Raw genomic sequence first — 12,309 nt, forward strand, 5'->3', positions numbered from 1 at the left:
GGCTCCCTGCTCAGTGGGGAGCCTGCTTCTCCCTCTCCCTCTGCTGCTCCCCCTGCTCGTGCTCTCTCTCTGTCAAATAAATAAATAAAATCTTAAAAAAAAAAAAAAAAGCACTAACAAGGATAATTTTTTTTTTTTTAAAGATTTTATTTATTTATTTGACAGAGAGGGCAAGAGAGCACAAGCAGGGGGAACATTAGAGGGAGAGGGAGAAGCAGGCCCCCCGCCAAGCAGGGAGCCCGATGCGGGGCTCGATCCCAGGACGCTGGGATTGTGACCTGAGCCAAAGGCAGACGCTTAACCATCTGAGCCACCCAGGCGCCCCAAGGATAATTCTTTAAAAAGCCACATCTCGACACAACACAACTTAGAAAAAAATCCCAGTAAGTTTTACCAAAGGGAAAAAACAGATAACCCGCTAAAGAATACGAATCATACTGTCATCACTGCTCTCGTCAACAGTATAGGATCCTAAAGGAGAATACAGAAATACCTTCAAAGTTCTAAGGAACAAGACTTCACATTTATAGTCCCAGCAAAACAATTCTTGAAGAACGTGGTAGTAATATGAAAGAAGTTCACATCCACAGACTGATGAAGGAACTGCTAAAGATGTGCGGCGACAAAAAATAATTCCTAGTCCTGCTGTTCTAAAAAGAAGAGGTGGGCATCTCCCCAGCATTTCCGAGAGTCGGCTTTGAGCAACCCAGGGGCAGCCCAGCGGGATGTGCAGTGGGGGCCTCAGGGACCCCCAGAATGTGGACATCAGCCTGGCCACCACCTGCTGCCCCTTCCTGGGTTCTGGGCCCCAAGGGGGCAGATCCCAACCTCGGGCACCCACAGGGGCAGGGGAAGAAATGACTCGGCCAGCCTCTGCACCAGGTAAACTCACTTACAGTCTTTTATTGTAAAGAAGTTGCAGTTGAAACATGGGACACTGAAGATACACAGTCACGGAGTGTTCTTTCAGAAGAGGGAGAGAAAGATCCATATATACAAAAACTGTAAACATGTTCACTTAAATACCCACACAGAATTGGTCTATGCTACAATGTAAAGGGTAGTCGCCCAACTGCAACTCCAGAGGGAGGTGCCTCTCTGTGAGAATGGAGCCCGGCAACTGCGTTTGGTATTGACATGACTTTGAGCGATGCATGAGTAGTCAGCTATGCAGAGGGACCCCAACCTCGGGCTGTGCTGTAAAACAGGGTGCAGGGCAGGTTGCTGAGGGGCTGGTCCGGGAAGCGGAGGGTAAAGGGGTTTGCACAGATGGGCCGTGTCCAGGGCACTGTGGGCACACAGAGCCTCTAGGCCTCCCTCCTTGTGAGGCGCCTGTCTTGCCAGGCATCCAGGTGCCCCAAGCCTCCCTTGGGCAAGGTCTTACTGAAGGGGTGGGAGAGGGCTGGTGCCCAGGCCTACAGCCATGTTGTGCCTTCCTAGCCCAAAGTGCCCGCATCCGGGCAGGCTCCTGGGCCGAGGCAGGTAGGGGCAGGAGCAGGGGCCACAGACAGTGGGGCTGCTTGTGGGGAACTATGAGGTGAAGCCCGAAGACCTGACCACGATCACAACATCAACAGGACCAGGCTACTCTAGCGAGCCCGTGAAAGCAAACGGATGGAGGCTCCAGACAGTGTGCACACAGCCCCGCAGGGTGAGCCACCACAACTCCGGAGCAGGGACCGTCACTACCCCTAGGGACATGGGATGGGAGCAGTGCCCATGCTCCCGGGGACAGCCCCTGCACCTAGCTACGGAGGGCAGCTAGACCCCTGACCCCAGAGTGGACAGGTGAGCCACGGGCTAGCTGGCTCCTGAGAGGAATGACCCGCTCGCAGGCTGATCCGCTAGAGGCTGGAGGATACATGTCCAAGACTGCACTGTCCCCTCCTCAGGACCTCAGGCCTGGGGTCAGCGACTAAGGGGACAGGGGGAACTTGGGGTGAGGGGGCAGCCTAGGCACCCTGGGAGCTACCCTCTCTCGGCCCCAGAGGGCCCACAGTGGCCACCCTTTCTGTCCCCGGCACTAGGCCAGGAGGACCTGAGGGAGGTCCCAGGAAACCCTGGACCCTGGCTTGGGGGCAGCCTTCCAGCCCCGGTGGGGGCCTGCCGGCCACTAGTAGGCAGGCACCTGGTACCCTTTGGGGCTGGTGTCCAGGGTCTCGGTGAAGGGAGGGCTCTGGTAGGTCTCGGTGCCCTCCACGCCGCTGCCCACCGGGTAGCCAGGGTAGGCCTGACCCGCCCCGGCGCCCAGCTGTTCGGTGGCAAAGAGCGACATGTCCGTGCCCAGGCGGAACCGCTTCAGGGCCTTCACAGTGAGCGCCACCTGAGGGGGAGCCCGGGGTCAGCCAGCACCGACCCCGCCCCACCCCGGCCCCGGCCCGGCCCCCGCCGGCCGCACTCACCCAGCTGAGGATGGAGAAGAAGCTGAAGGCGATGGCGGCCCGCGCCGCGTCTCCCGCCTGCAGCGTGCCGGGCCCGGGCGCCGTGCGCTGCCACTGGTTGGTGAGGAAGCAGAAGCCCACGAACCACAGGAAGGACCAGAGCCCTGCGGGCAGGCGGGAGAGTCAGGGGAGGCCCCGCCCCCCGCCGGGCCTCGCCCCCGCACGCGCGGGCAAGCCCCGCCCCGCCCCGAGGCCCCGACCCCCGGCCCCGGCCCGCCCACCTGAGAAGCCCAGGTCGAGCAGCACCGCGCGGCGGCGGTCGCGGACGCTGCTGATCTGCTGGAAGCGCAAGTCGAGCAGCAGGAAGGCGGCGCAGGCAAGGAAAGCCCCAAGGCCGAGCGCGACGCCGAAGCGGCAGGCGCCCGCGTTCCCGTTGAAGACGCAGCGCAGCTCGGGCCCGCTGTCGGTGTTCACGTAGCCCTCGTTGATGATGGGCCCGAAGACGGCGATGGAGAACACCTGCGGGCGGCGGGCGGCGCTCAGGGCCCTGCGGTGGTCCCCTTAGCCGCTGTCTCTGTCACCCACCGCGACTGCTCACGCCCTCAGGCCTGTCCCCACGTTCCCCAGCAGCACGGGGCCCATTTGTGGGTGGGGTCTTCGGGCACCCCTCCCTTAATACCTGCCTCAGGTATTTTAAATTTATGGACAGCATTACTAGTGAGCATCTACTATGCCCAAGCACTATGCTTAAAACCGCTACTTTACATGCATTCCTCCTAGAATCCTCCCCTCAAACCACAAGGGGGCCGTTGTCATCCCCTTTATAGATGGGGAAATTGGGGCTTCAATTAGTGAAGTCACTTGGCTGATAAAAGACGGGGCTGACTTTCAGACTGGGTCACTGGCACTGTGTGGGGCCCACAGGGTGTCTGCATGGCCCCCTCGAAACTGTAGGAACAGGAGCCTTCACCTTGGACCAGTGATTTCTAGGCTCCAGCGGGTGACGCTGTGGGAGGCAGGTGTGGAGAAGGGGGGGGCGAGAGCACAGGGGGGAGCAGCGCAAGGACAGGGGCACAGCTGTCACCCAGCCCTTCATGGAACCCACCCTCAGCATCTGGGAGCTGTGTGGCCCTGCTTCCTAACATGCCAAATATAGTAACAGGTACAGCTCATGGAGTGTTGGGGCCAGAGAAAATAATGCCCACCCAGCATCCTGCACTTGGTGGGCACCCAATGGATGATAGCCCCGTGTGACTGATTATTAGCATCATAAGTGTTTGGGCTCAAAGGTGATAGTATTGGGGCACCTAGGTGGATCAGTTGGGTGAGCGTCTGATTCGATTTCGGTTCAGGTAGTGATCTCATGGGTCATTGGACTGAGCCCCGAGTAGGGCTAGGGCTCCGGGCTTAGCAGGGAGTATGCCCGAAATTTTCACTCTCCCTCTGTCTTCCCCCAACTCGTGCGCTCTCTAATAAACAAACAAACAAACAAGTCCTTTTTTAAAAAGGTGATACTGTTGAACTCTGGGGCTCAGCCAACTTCAGCATCCCCTTACCACAAGGGCTGAAAGGCAGGCAGGTGGTAACCGATCATAGTCATTTTACACTTTTTTTTTTTTTAAGTAGGCTCCACGCCCAACGTGGGGCTTGAACTCATGACCCTGAGTTGCATGCTCTGAAGACTGAGCCAACCAGGCGCCTCTGGACCAGTCATTTTAAACCAGATGCTGCTCTTTTAGCTCTGGGCAGCCTGTGTTTCTAAAAAAAGACCTCCAGTTTCAACTTCATTTCTCCTCCCCCTCTCCAGCTCCTTGAGATGGAGTCAAGAGGGAAACCCAGGTGCAGGGCATGGACATGTGCCCCCAGAGTGGTCCACAAGTCGGACCAGAGCTGGCACCAGAACACAAGGTTCCTCCTTCCTAATCTGCGCAAAGTCACCCCACCCTGGGCACCGCTCTCCTTGAAGACAAGCCAGTAGGTGCAGCTGGCTGGCACCAGGTGCCACCAGCTAAATAAAACCCAGAGATCGTCACCCCACCTTCTCATCTCTCCTGCCTGGAGAGGTGGGAAGGAGGAGCAGGCCACCTGGCCTAGGGATGCCCCAGTAGTCTAGGCTGTCCCCAAATCTGCCCCTCCCACACCACCCCCAGGAAGCCCTCCCCGTGCAGAGCCCCTTCTTGCTGCCCCACCCAGAAGAATCCCAGCGCATCCCCCACATACACACACAATTGCAACTGGAGGGCCTGGGAAAGGGCCAGCTCCCTTGGAAGGAACCTGGAGGCTGTGTGTGCGGGAGAAGCAGGTGTAAGCGCTGCCTGATAGTACTCGGCTTCCATAGCCCCCTCCTCGTGCTGAGGCTGAGTGCTCAGACCCAATCCCGTCCCCGCCCCTGTGTCCGCTTCCAGGTCGTGAGAACAGGAAAAACGGGGCGAGGGCTGAGGAAGGGGACGGAGTTAGACCTAAGGAGGAATTGGAGGATGGGGGCGGCGGGCGGTGACCTCTCAAGGTCCCCGGCGGTTGCCGTCGGCCCCTCCCCCTCCCGCAGGTGGGCGCGCCCAGCCCGGTGACGTCACCCCAACCTGCGGCTGGCGGGGGAGGGGCCGGCGGGGACGAGGATGGGGTTGAGGGGCGAGGGGGCGAGGGGCAGCGGGGAGGGACGAGGGACGAGAGGCAAGGCGGGACCCGGGACCGGGGCGGGGGCCGGGACCGGGGCCACTCACCCAGGACGCGACCCGCAGTAGGGTCTGCGGCCGCCGCGCGAAGCTCACGGGGTCCATGGCGGCCCCCGCGCGGCCCGCGCCGAACGAGCCTCCCTCCATGGCCAGCCCAGGAGGGACGCGCGCCCCCGGCGCCCTCTGTCTGTCTGTCCGTCCGGCCGGCCCCGCCCGAGGCCGCCCGGGTGTGCTGCCGAAGGTGCTGGTGCTGGTGCTGCCGCCGCTGCCGCCGCCTCCCGGGAGCGCGCGCCGGCCGCGGCGGGGGCGCGCGGGGCGGGGCCGAGCCCTTGCCCCCCGCCAACTGGTCCGCTTGCGGGGCTGGAGCCCGCCCCTCCCTCCGCCGCCCCGCCCACAATCCCTTCACCTGCTAGACCCGGGTCTGAGATGCGAGACCACCCCCCAGGCCCCAAGAGGGGCAGGGGCTCGGGGCCTGGGGACTGAGTCCACCACCGCCCCTCACAGGTGAAGTCAGGAGTCAGCAGGGAAGGTGGACGCTAGGCTCAGCCTTTGCGGCAACCAGGCCAAGGAACAGACAAACCTGACTCCGCCCCTCTGAGCTGGGCCCTTTCGTGAGTAAAGGGGTAACAGAGGTCCAAGGGCTCCAGGTCTTCCCAATGGCTGCAGCTCCCCGTTTCAGCCCTCAGGAAAGGGGAGCCCGACTCCCTGAACCTGGTTCCCCCTTAGACCAGTTATTGGGTCCTTTCCTATGAACCCCCCAATTGCACCCTAGCTTCTCCTTCAGAGGGTTCTAGCCTCCCTGACAGGGAGGGAGAAGGCCTCTGCCCCCCAGGGGCACTTGTCCAGGAGGGCAGAGCCCACAGACCAGCATGGGTGGGAGTTGGGACATCTCTGCTCCTTTCTTGTGGGTGGATGTTGTCATTCCAAGGGTGCTCACTGAGCCCTTCACACTCCTGGGTCTCCCCAACTGACATGTGGCTGGCATGTTTAGTCAGGGGCTGAGGGGTGGGAAGAAGCGTGAGAGATGGGGAATTTGACTAAGCTGGGGGTCCTTGCTGGGTCTCTTCTGCAGATCCGCCAGCCCAAGTTCGACAGGGTCCCTCCCTCGTGTTCCTGGCCAGCCTGGCAGGGTCCCGGATGACTGCTATGTTTCTGCCTAGGGCATTGAAAGAAACATTTGCATCTGTTGAGCATTTACAGTGCCAGGCGCTTCACAAGGCCCTGTGGGGGGTAGGGACTGTCTTCATACCACACACGGACAGCCGGTTGACTTCTTCCACCACATCAGGAAGTCAAGAGCTGGGACTCAAAGGGTCCCTGCTGTGCTGTCCGTGTGGACGGAAGAGGACACCTGGTCCACCGCCTGTGGAACCCACCCCAAGGCAGGTGTGGCCAGATGTGCCACCCACGAGTCTTCCTGCAAGTCCCCGACACTGGGTATCCAGTCTGTCCTGAGCAGTAGCCACTTCTCCTTTGGTTGCCCCCTTTAGTGCCAGGGCGATCCAGACATCCCCACCCTCCTGGAAATGCTTGCGGATGTCACCCTCTCCTCACGTCCCTCTTTCACCAGCCCCTCTCATCGCCCTTTCGGGGTTCTCTCTTCTTGTCCACCCTGTGAGCTCCTGTAACCTCTGAACCTTGGGAGCCCTAGGGTATGATCCTGGGGCTTTTCTCCTCCCTCTCTGCCCAGTCCCTTGGTCTGCGAGCTGACAGCTTGAACCAGAACCTCACCTCAAACTACAGTCCCACTTGTCTTAGCCTGGATTAGGGGGTGAAATCTCCAGGAAGCCAGAGTTAGGGGAAGACGGAAGGGAGGCAGGACAGGAGAGCACATCCAGGCGCTCTGTTCCTGAGCCAGGCACGGCTTCCCTGGAGAAGTTGACTGGTTCTCCAACTAGCGGCTGACTTCGGAGAGGCCAGAAGAAAACCACGTATTGGGAACAATTCCTCGATGGGAGGAACGAGGAGCAATTTCTCTGTTGGCTGCTCCCTGCCTCCCATTTCTTTGCATCGCTGTCCTCTCTGGGGAAGGCCCTGCCGAAGCCAGAGCCCCTGTGGCGCCCACTGGGTGAAGGTGCCGAGGAAGCCGAGCCAAAGGGAGAGGCTAAGATGCTACCGGGAGAGAGACGAGCAGTGCATGACGACCGCAGGGAGGGCATACTGTTGCTGGTCCGTTCCAGCTGGGAGCCAAGCCTGGGAGCAGGTGTGGCTGAGCAGACCTGGCAAGGCCCAAAAGCTACATGCAGGTCACCCCTACGCCTGCCCCACCTACAGTGTTCTCCGGAGCACAGATCCCGAGAGCATCTTCATCCTCCCAGTGCTAGGGCCCAAACCCCCCAGTCAACCCTGGCTCCTTTCTCTCCGCCTGTCGATCTGCTCTGACCCACCCAGGTGCCACAGGGGTACCTGCCGTCCCTGCTCCCACCCATACCTGCCTCATCCTAGCTCAACAGCCAGAGAAACCTTTCGGAAGTCATTGTGCCATTCCTCAGCTCCAAATCCTCCAAGACCTTCCTGTCGCGGGAGGAGAGTATTAAAACAATGTCCTTGCTGGGACATGAAGACTTGGTGCCATCCGACCTCCCACTGATCTCTGACCCTCCTTCAGCTCCAGCACTCGGCTTCCCAGGCTGCCCCTCCTGCGGAGCAGAACCTGGATGGAAGGAAGCAGCAAGGGCAGGTCCTGCCCATTGCCGCAAGTCCCAGCACAAAACACACCAAAGCCAGACCCTCAGTCACTTCTCTACCATTTTATTTTGGTCTCCAGCTCTGAGAAGGCTGGCCCCGCAAAGCCTCTTGACAGGCCTGGTACAGATACGTGCAATTGGAGGCGGGCAGCAGCGCTGGCAGGCCCTCAGAGAAAGCCTGCCTGTGCTTTCCTCGTAGGCTCTGAGCCGGGAGGAGAGCTCAGCCCCCGGGCCTCTTCTGCGAATGGCCAACAGCACACGGGCTATGTCCCTTGCTACAGGGTAGGGAGACAGTGGCCTAGCCCTCCCTCAAGGAGCAGGACAGGTGGCCCAGGCGGGCCCGTCACCTTCTTGTGCAGGGAAGTGGGCACCAGGGTGCAGGGTGAGCAGCAGGCCGCCCAGCCCGGGCTGCTCCTGTCTCCTTCACCGGCAGCCCACGGGGAGGAGCACGGGCCGCTGGGGTGTCTGCAGCAGGCACCTCTGCTTTTCCTCCAAACCTAAGAGGGAAGGGGCCCCTGAGCAGTGTCTGGGGACATCCAACTGACACACGACAGGCTCTGGCTCTGACGCACTTTAATGAGTGCCCCGTCCCCCTCTGGCCAGGCTGCCTGGAGGCCCCGGGCTGCTGTCCCACAGCTCTGCCGGCCACCATCTAGTCACAGGAGCCATCCTTCCAGCCATCCCGCCAGCGCTCGTCCACTTGCGAGCAGTCGAAGTCCGGCTTGCCCAGCTTGCGGTTCACTTCATTGTGCAGGCGGCACAGCCACTGGCTGAAGCATGCCCGAGTGCGTGTGTCTGGCTGGTTCCTGCGTATCCTGTGGGGGAAGCAGGTGGAAGGTGGGGACAGGCCGCGGCTCCTTGCCGGCTCCGTGCAGGCGGGAGAGCTGGGGCGGCTGTCGCTACAGCCAGCAGGGCCTTTGTGCTCTGAGAGACAGGCATTCCCAGAACAGGGCTGACCCTGCACTGTCCAACAGTGGCACACTCCTAGGCCTGCTCAACCCCTCAGCTGGGGAGCTCGGCAAACCCGGACCGAGAACTCAAAGCAAGACAATAAGGCACCAATCATGCAACTTTACAACCTCATAACAATCAGGAAGCCTCACCCCAGCATCCCTGGCCCCAGGCAGTGTGTGAAGGGGTGGGGCAGCACAAAGGCATAACTGAAAACCAGACCTGTTTCTAGCACCTGGGGCCCGGGGGCCTCGGCCTAGCAAGAGAGCTGTTCTAACTGCCCAGGCTTCAAATGGCAAGGGCTGCCCTGGCCCCCACATTCAGCGCAGAAACACTTATAGGTACCAAACAACAGCTCTTGGGCTCCCCAGGGAGGAAAAGGTGGCTCCCGGAAGCAAAAGCAGTGGGTTCTCAAGGCCTTAAAATCAGCAGTCCTGCTCCAGAAGTCAGGCAAAGTGGACTCATTAACCTGCCTGAGCCTCCAGGAGTACCAAGCAAGGGACTCTGTAAGTGAAGCTGGGCCGAGAGCCTCTGGTTGCAGGAGCAGCAGCCCCAGGCAGCTTGGCCCTTGAGGGGAAAGGAGACCGCTTAGTTGATCCAATGCCCACTGTTGGTGGTCCCTGCTCTGGGCGACCCTCTGCACCTGCTTCTCCAGGCTCCCCTTTATGACATCAGCCAGGGGGGCCCCAGACCCCGGCTCCAGGAGGGATGGCTCTGCTGCCCACAGACAATGCAGACACACTTACCTCTTCCTTATATCTTCGGCACACTCCTCACACGGATAAAACTTGGAAAATAAATGTATGAACTGGGCCATGTCTTGCTGCTGTTCAGGGGTGGGCAGATCGGGGTAGTAGGCGGCCAGGGTGTGGAGGACAGCCCAGCTGTGGCGGCCCAGTTCCTCGCGGTCCTGAGGACAATCTTCCCTAAACTTGCTGTCCCGCTGCGGAAGGAGGCCGACCAAGGGTCAGTTCGCCTCCCCGGACCGGAAGCCCGCAGAGCTCCCGTTTTCCCCCGCCCCAGTCAGAGGCCCACTGACTCGAGACGGAAGCCCTGCGGCCGCCGATCCCGCACACGAGTGGCTGAAACCTTAAAGGCCGGGCCTCCCTTGGGGGCAAGGTGTAGGGACAGCCCACCCTGGTTGGGGAGTGGGCACAAGTCTGTGAGGCATAGGGTCCGTGAGACCGCTCGGCTTGGGCCTCCGGAGGTCGGCGCAGACGCCCGAGAACAAGGTGTGGGGGCCGGGACCAGGGGAGGTGGCGGCCCCGGGCATCTGCACCTTCTGCTGCGTCCGCATCCACGTCTTGAAGTCCACGCAGGCCCGGCAGGGCCGCCTCCGGGAGGTGTCCTCAGCGACCTGAGGATCGGGGGTCGGCGTCGGGGCTGGCGTCGGGGCCGAGGCGGCGGCATCTCTCCGCCCCGCGCCCCGGCCGCGCGCGTCCGTCACTAGGTCGTCCATCACCTCTGAGCGCGCGCCGCCGGGCAGGAAGGAGAAGAGGCCCCCGCCGCAGAAGCGGCCCCGCTCGCCGGGCGCCGCCATGTTGACCGCGCAATGCCTGCCGGGCCAGCTCGGCCTCCAGATGGGCCTCCAAGTCGGTCTCCAGGCCAGCGCGCGCGCCGCTGCTAGGGCGCGGCCACAGGAGCCGGTCGCGCGCGCCGCGGGCGCGGAGGCCGTGCTCGAGCTGGGGCCGGGGCTGGGGGCGGGGGCGGGGGCGGGCGGAGGGGTGGGGCTCTGGCCCGCGGCGCACGCCCCAGAGGCCGCAGAGCCGGTGGCCGGGGTCTGGGCCGGCGCGGGCGCGGGGCTGGAAGCCCGGGTCCGGGCCGCCCGGGTCCTGGCCGCGCCCCTGGGCCTCGATCCGCGTCCCGAGCCTGACTTGCATCGCACGTGGCTGCGCTCCCGCTTCCTCCAGTAGAAGAGCAGCGTGTTGTGGAAACCACGCCGCCGCCGCGCCGTGGACTCAGGCTGCGGCGGAGGCGAAGTCCGTGTTCCGGCCCGTGACGCCCCCATCGCTCCGCTCTGACCGCCCCGCGTGCCCGCGGCCAGGCTCTGTGCCCTCAGCTGGGTGGCGCGGTGAGCGCACAGAGTGGGGCGCGCGCTAGGGCCTGGGTCCCGCGGGTCCGCCCGGGCGACTGGCGCCATGGTAACGGGCGCCGGCGGGTCTCTGGGCTCCTGAGGGCAAGGAGTAGCCTGGATCCCTATAACCTGCCTGAAGGGGTTATAGCCACGTCGGGAGTGGCCGCAGCTTCTATACGTACATTTCATTCATCCTGCAAATATTTGTGGTAGTGTCTAATCTGTTCCAAGTACTGGTCCAGGCGCTGGGCAGGGCGGGGCACAAGATCCGTCCCTGACCTCCTCTCTAGGCTCATTGTCCATTGGTCGAGACGGAAAAAGCAAAAACAAAACAAAAAAGGAGTCACACTAACAAATATTCCCTGACAAACGGGTGGGAACCATGAACAGCGGTGTGGTAAATCCGGGAGGCTTCCTTGAGGAGGTGACACTTAGGCAGAGGCCTGAAGGATGAGGAATCAGCTGAGGAGGGCAGTCAAGGCCAAGGCTGGAGGTGGGCATGGGCAGAAAGGCCAGTGGAACAGGACTTGGGGAAGGTGGTGAGAGGAGAGGTCCAAAGGTGGGCAGGAGCACATGGAGCTGCCATGGGAGCTGGGAATTTAAGGACCATAGGAAGGTGCTGGACAATTTGGGGCAGGGCCACCCCAACCTGATCCCCTTTGTGTTTTGTAAAGATTTCTCTGAAGGGTGGATTTCATAGAGCTAGTGAGGAATACGGGCGCAGGGCGGGGGGGGGGGGGGCAGTTGGTCCAAGGGATAGATGAGCCTGGTCTATGGAGAGAGAGAGAATGAAAAGGAACCAGGGTTGCCGGGGGTGTGAAGCAGGGGCTGTCAGTTGGGGCAGGGAGGGGGCCTCAGCACCCTTTAGGAGGTCCCTGGCTGTGAATAAACAGGCCCTCTCCCAGCTTTTCTCCTGGTCTTCCAGGGGAGAAATGTCTGCCCCACCCTGGACCCTGCCAGGCCAGGCCAGGCCACTGAGGTCGGGGAGAGCGTGACAGCTGGGCTGAAGGCACGCTGCAATTCAGGCCTATGTCAGCAGGTGTTTGTTGCCTGGGCCAAGACCAGGGAAGGTTTGAGAGCCTCTGGTTGGACAGGTGCACAAAGGCCCTTTGTCAAGGCTAGGGTGATTTCCGGGAGGGTTGTCCTAGAGGCTAACCCCTCCCTGGACAGCTTAGGGTAGGAGTCCCAACCTAGAGCTGGTGGCCCCAGCAGCACGAAGAGCCAAAATATACCAGGGTTGGATGGAGCTCTGGAAGTCTTTCCTATAAGGAAGCAGCCCAGACATGTGTACCTGAGCATACGCTCTCTGGGGATTCTAGGGTCCAACCCCTCTTCACCCCAGTTAGTGGGGGAATTGTGACTTCTGATCTCAGGCTGTGTTTGCAGTAAATTGTGATAAATCATAAATTTAGAGGCAGCTCTCAAAACAGTCCTAGTCACCAACCCCCTCCCCAAGTGCCAGTGACTGCAGAGAGGGACCCTCTTTGTCCTGCCCCAAGTCTCCCCACCACAGGGGAACCTCTGGGGTGAGCCTGTGAGGTCAA

At 61.3% G+C, this 12,309-nt stretch overlaps 3 protein-coding genes across 4 annotated transcripts in view; 1 reads left to right on the plus strand and 2 right to left on the minus strand.

The window, feature by feature from the left end:
• Positions 1-877: 877 nt before the first annotated feature.
• On the minus strand, positions 878-5,365 carry SYNGR3 (synaptogyrin 3). Of its 2 annotated transcripts, none has more exons than XM_078074975.1 (4): positions 5,102-5,365; positions 2,663-2,900; positions 2,403-2,545; positions 878-1,197 (listed from the first exon to the last, which is right to left on the minus strand). In XM_078074975.1, the coding sequence occupies exons 1-4, from the start codon at positions 5,198-5,200 to the stop codon at positions 1,042-1,044; spliced, it is 636 nt and encodes a 211-aa protein (XP_077931101.1). In that variant the 5' UTR covers positions 5,201-5,365; the 3' UTR covers positions 878-1,041. The 2 variants fall into 2 exon arrangements, with proteins under 2 accessions (XP_077931101.1, XP_035939180.1); XM_036083287.2 differs by lacking the exon at positions 878-1,197 and adding an exon at positions 1,389-2,323.
• Positions 5,366-7,783: 2,418 nt separating this feature from the next.
• On the minus strand, positions 7,784-11,465 carry GFER (growth factor, augmenter of liver regeneration). Its single transcript, XM_036083277.2, has 3 exons — positions 9,971-11,465; positions 9,438-9,634; positions 7,784-8,555 (listed from the first exon to the last, which is right to left on the minus strand). The coding sequence occupies exons 1-3, from the start codon at positions 10,952-10,954 to the stop codon at positions 8,393-8,395; spliced, it is 1,344 nt and encodes a 447-aa protein (XP_035939170.2). The 5' UTR covers positions 10,955-11,465; the 3' UTR covers positions 7,784-8,392.
• NOXO1 (NADPH oxidase organizer 1) overlaps positions 11,148-12,309 on the plus strand; it is a 3,439-nt gene continuing 2,277 nt past the window's right edge. Inside the window, exon 1 of the mRNA XM_078074050.1 lies at positions 11,148-11,189. Within this exon, the coding sequence (XP_077930176.1) occupies positions 11,148-11,189 (42 nt within the window). The remainder of the gene's footprint in view (positions 11,190-12,309) is intronic.

This window comes from Halichoerus grypus, chromosome 6, assembly GCF_964656455.1.
Source record: "Halichoerus grypus chromosome 6, mHalGry1.hap1.1, whole genome shotgun sequence".
Lineage (NCBI taxonomy): Eukaryota > Metazoa > Chordata > Mammalia > Carnivora > Phocidae > Halichoerus > Halichoerus grypus.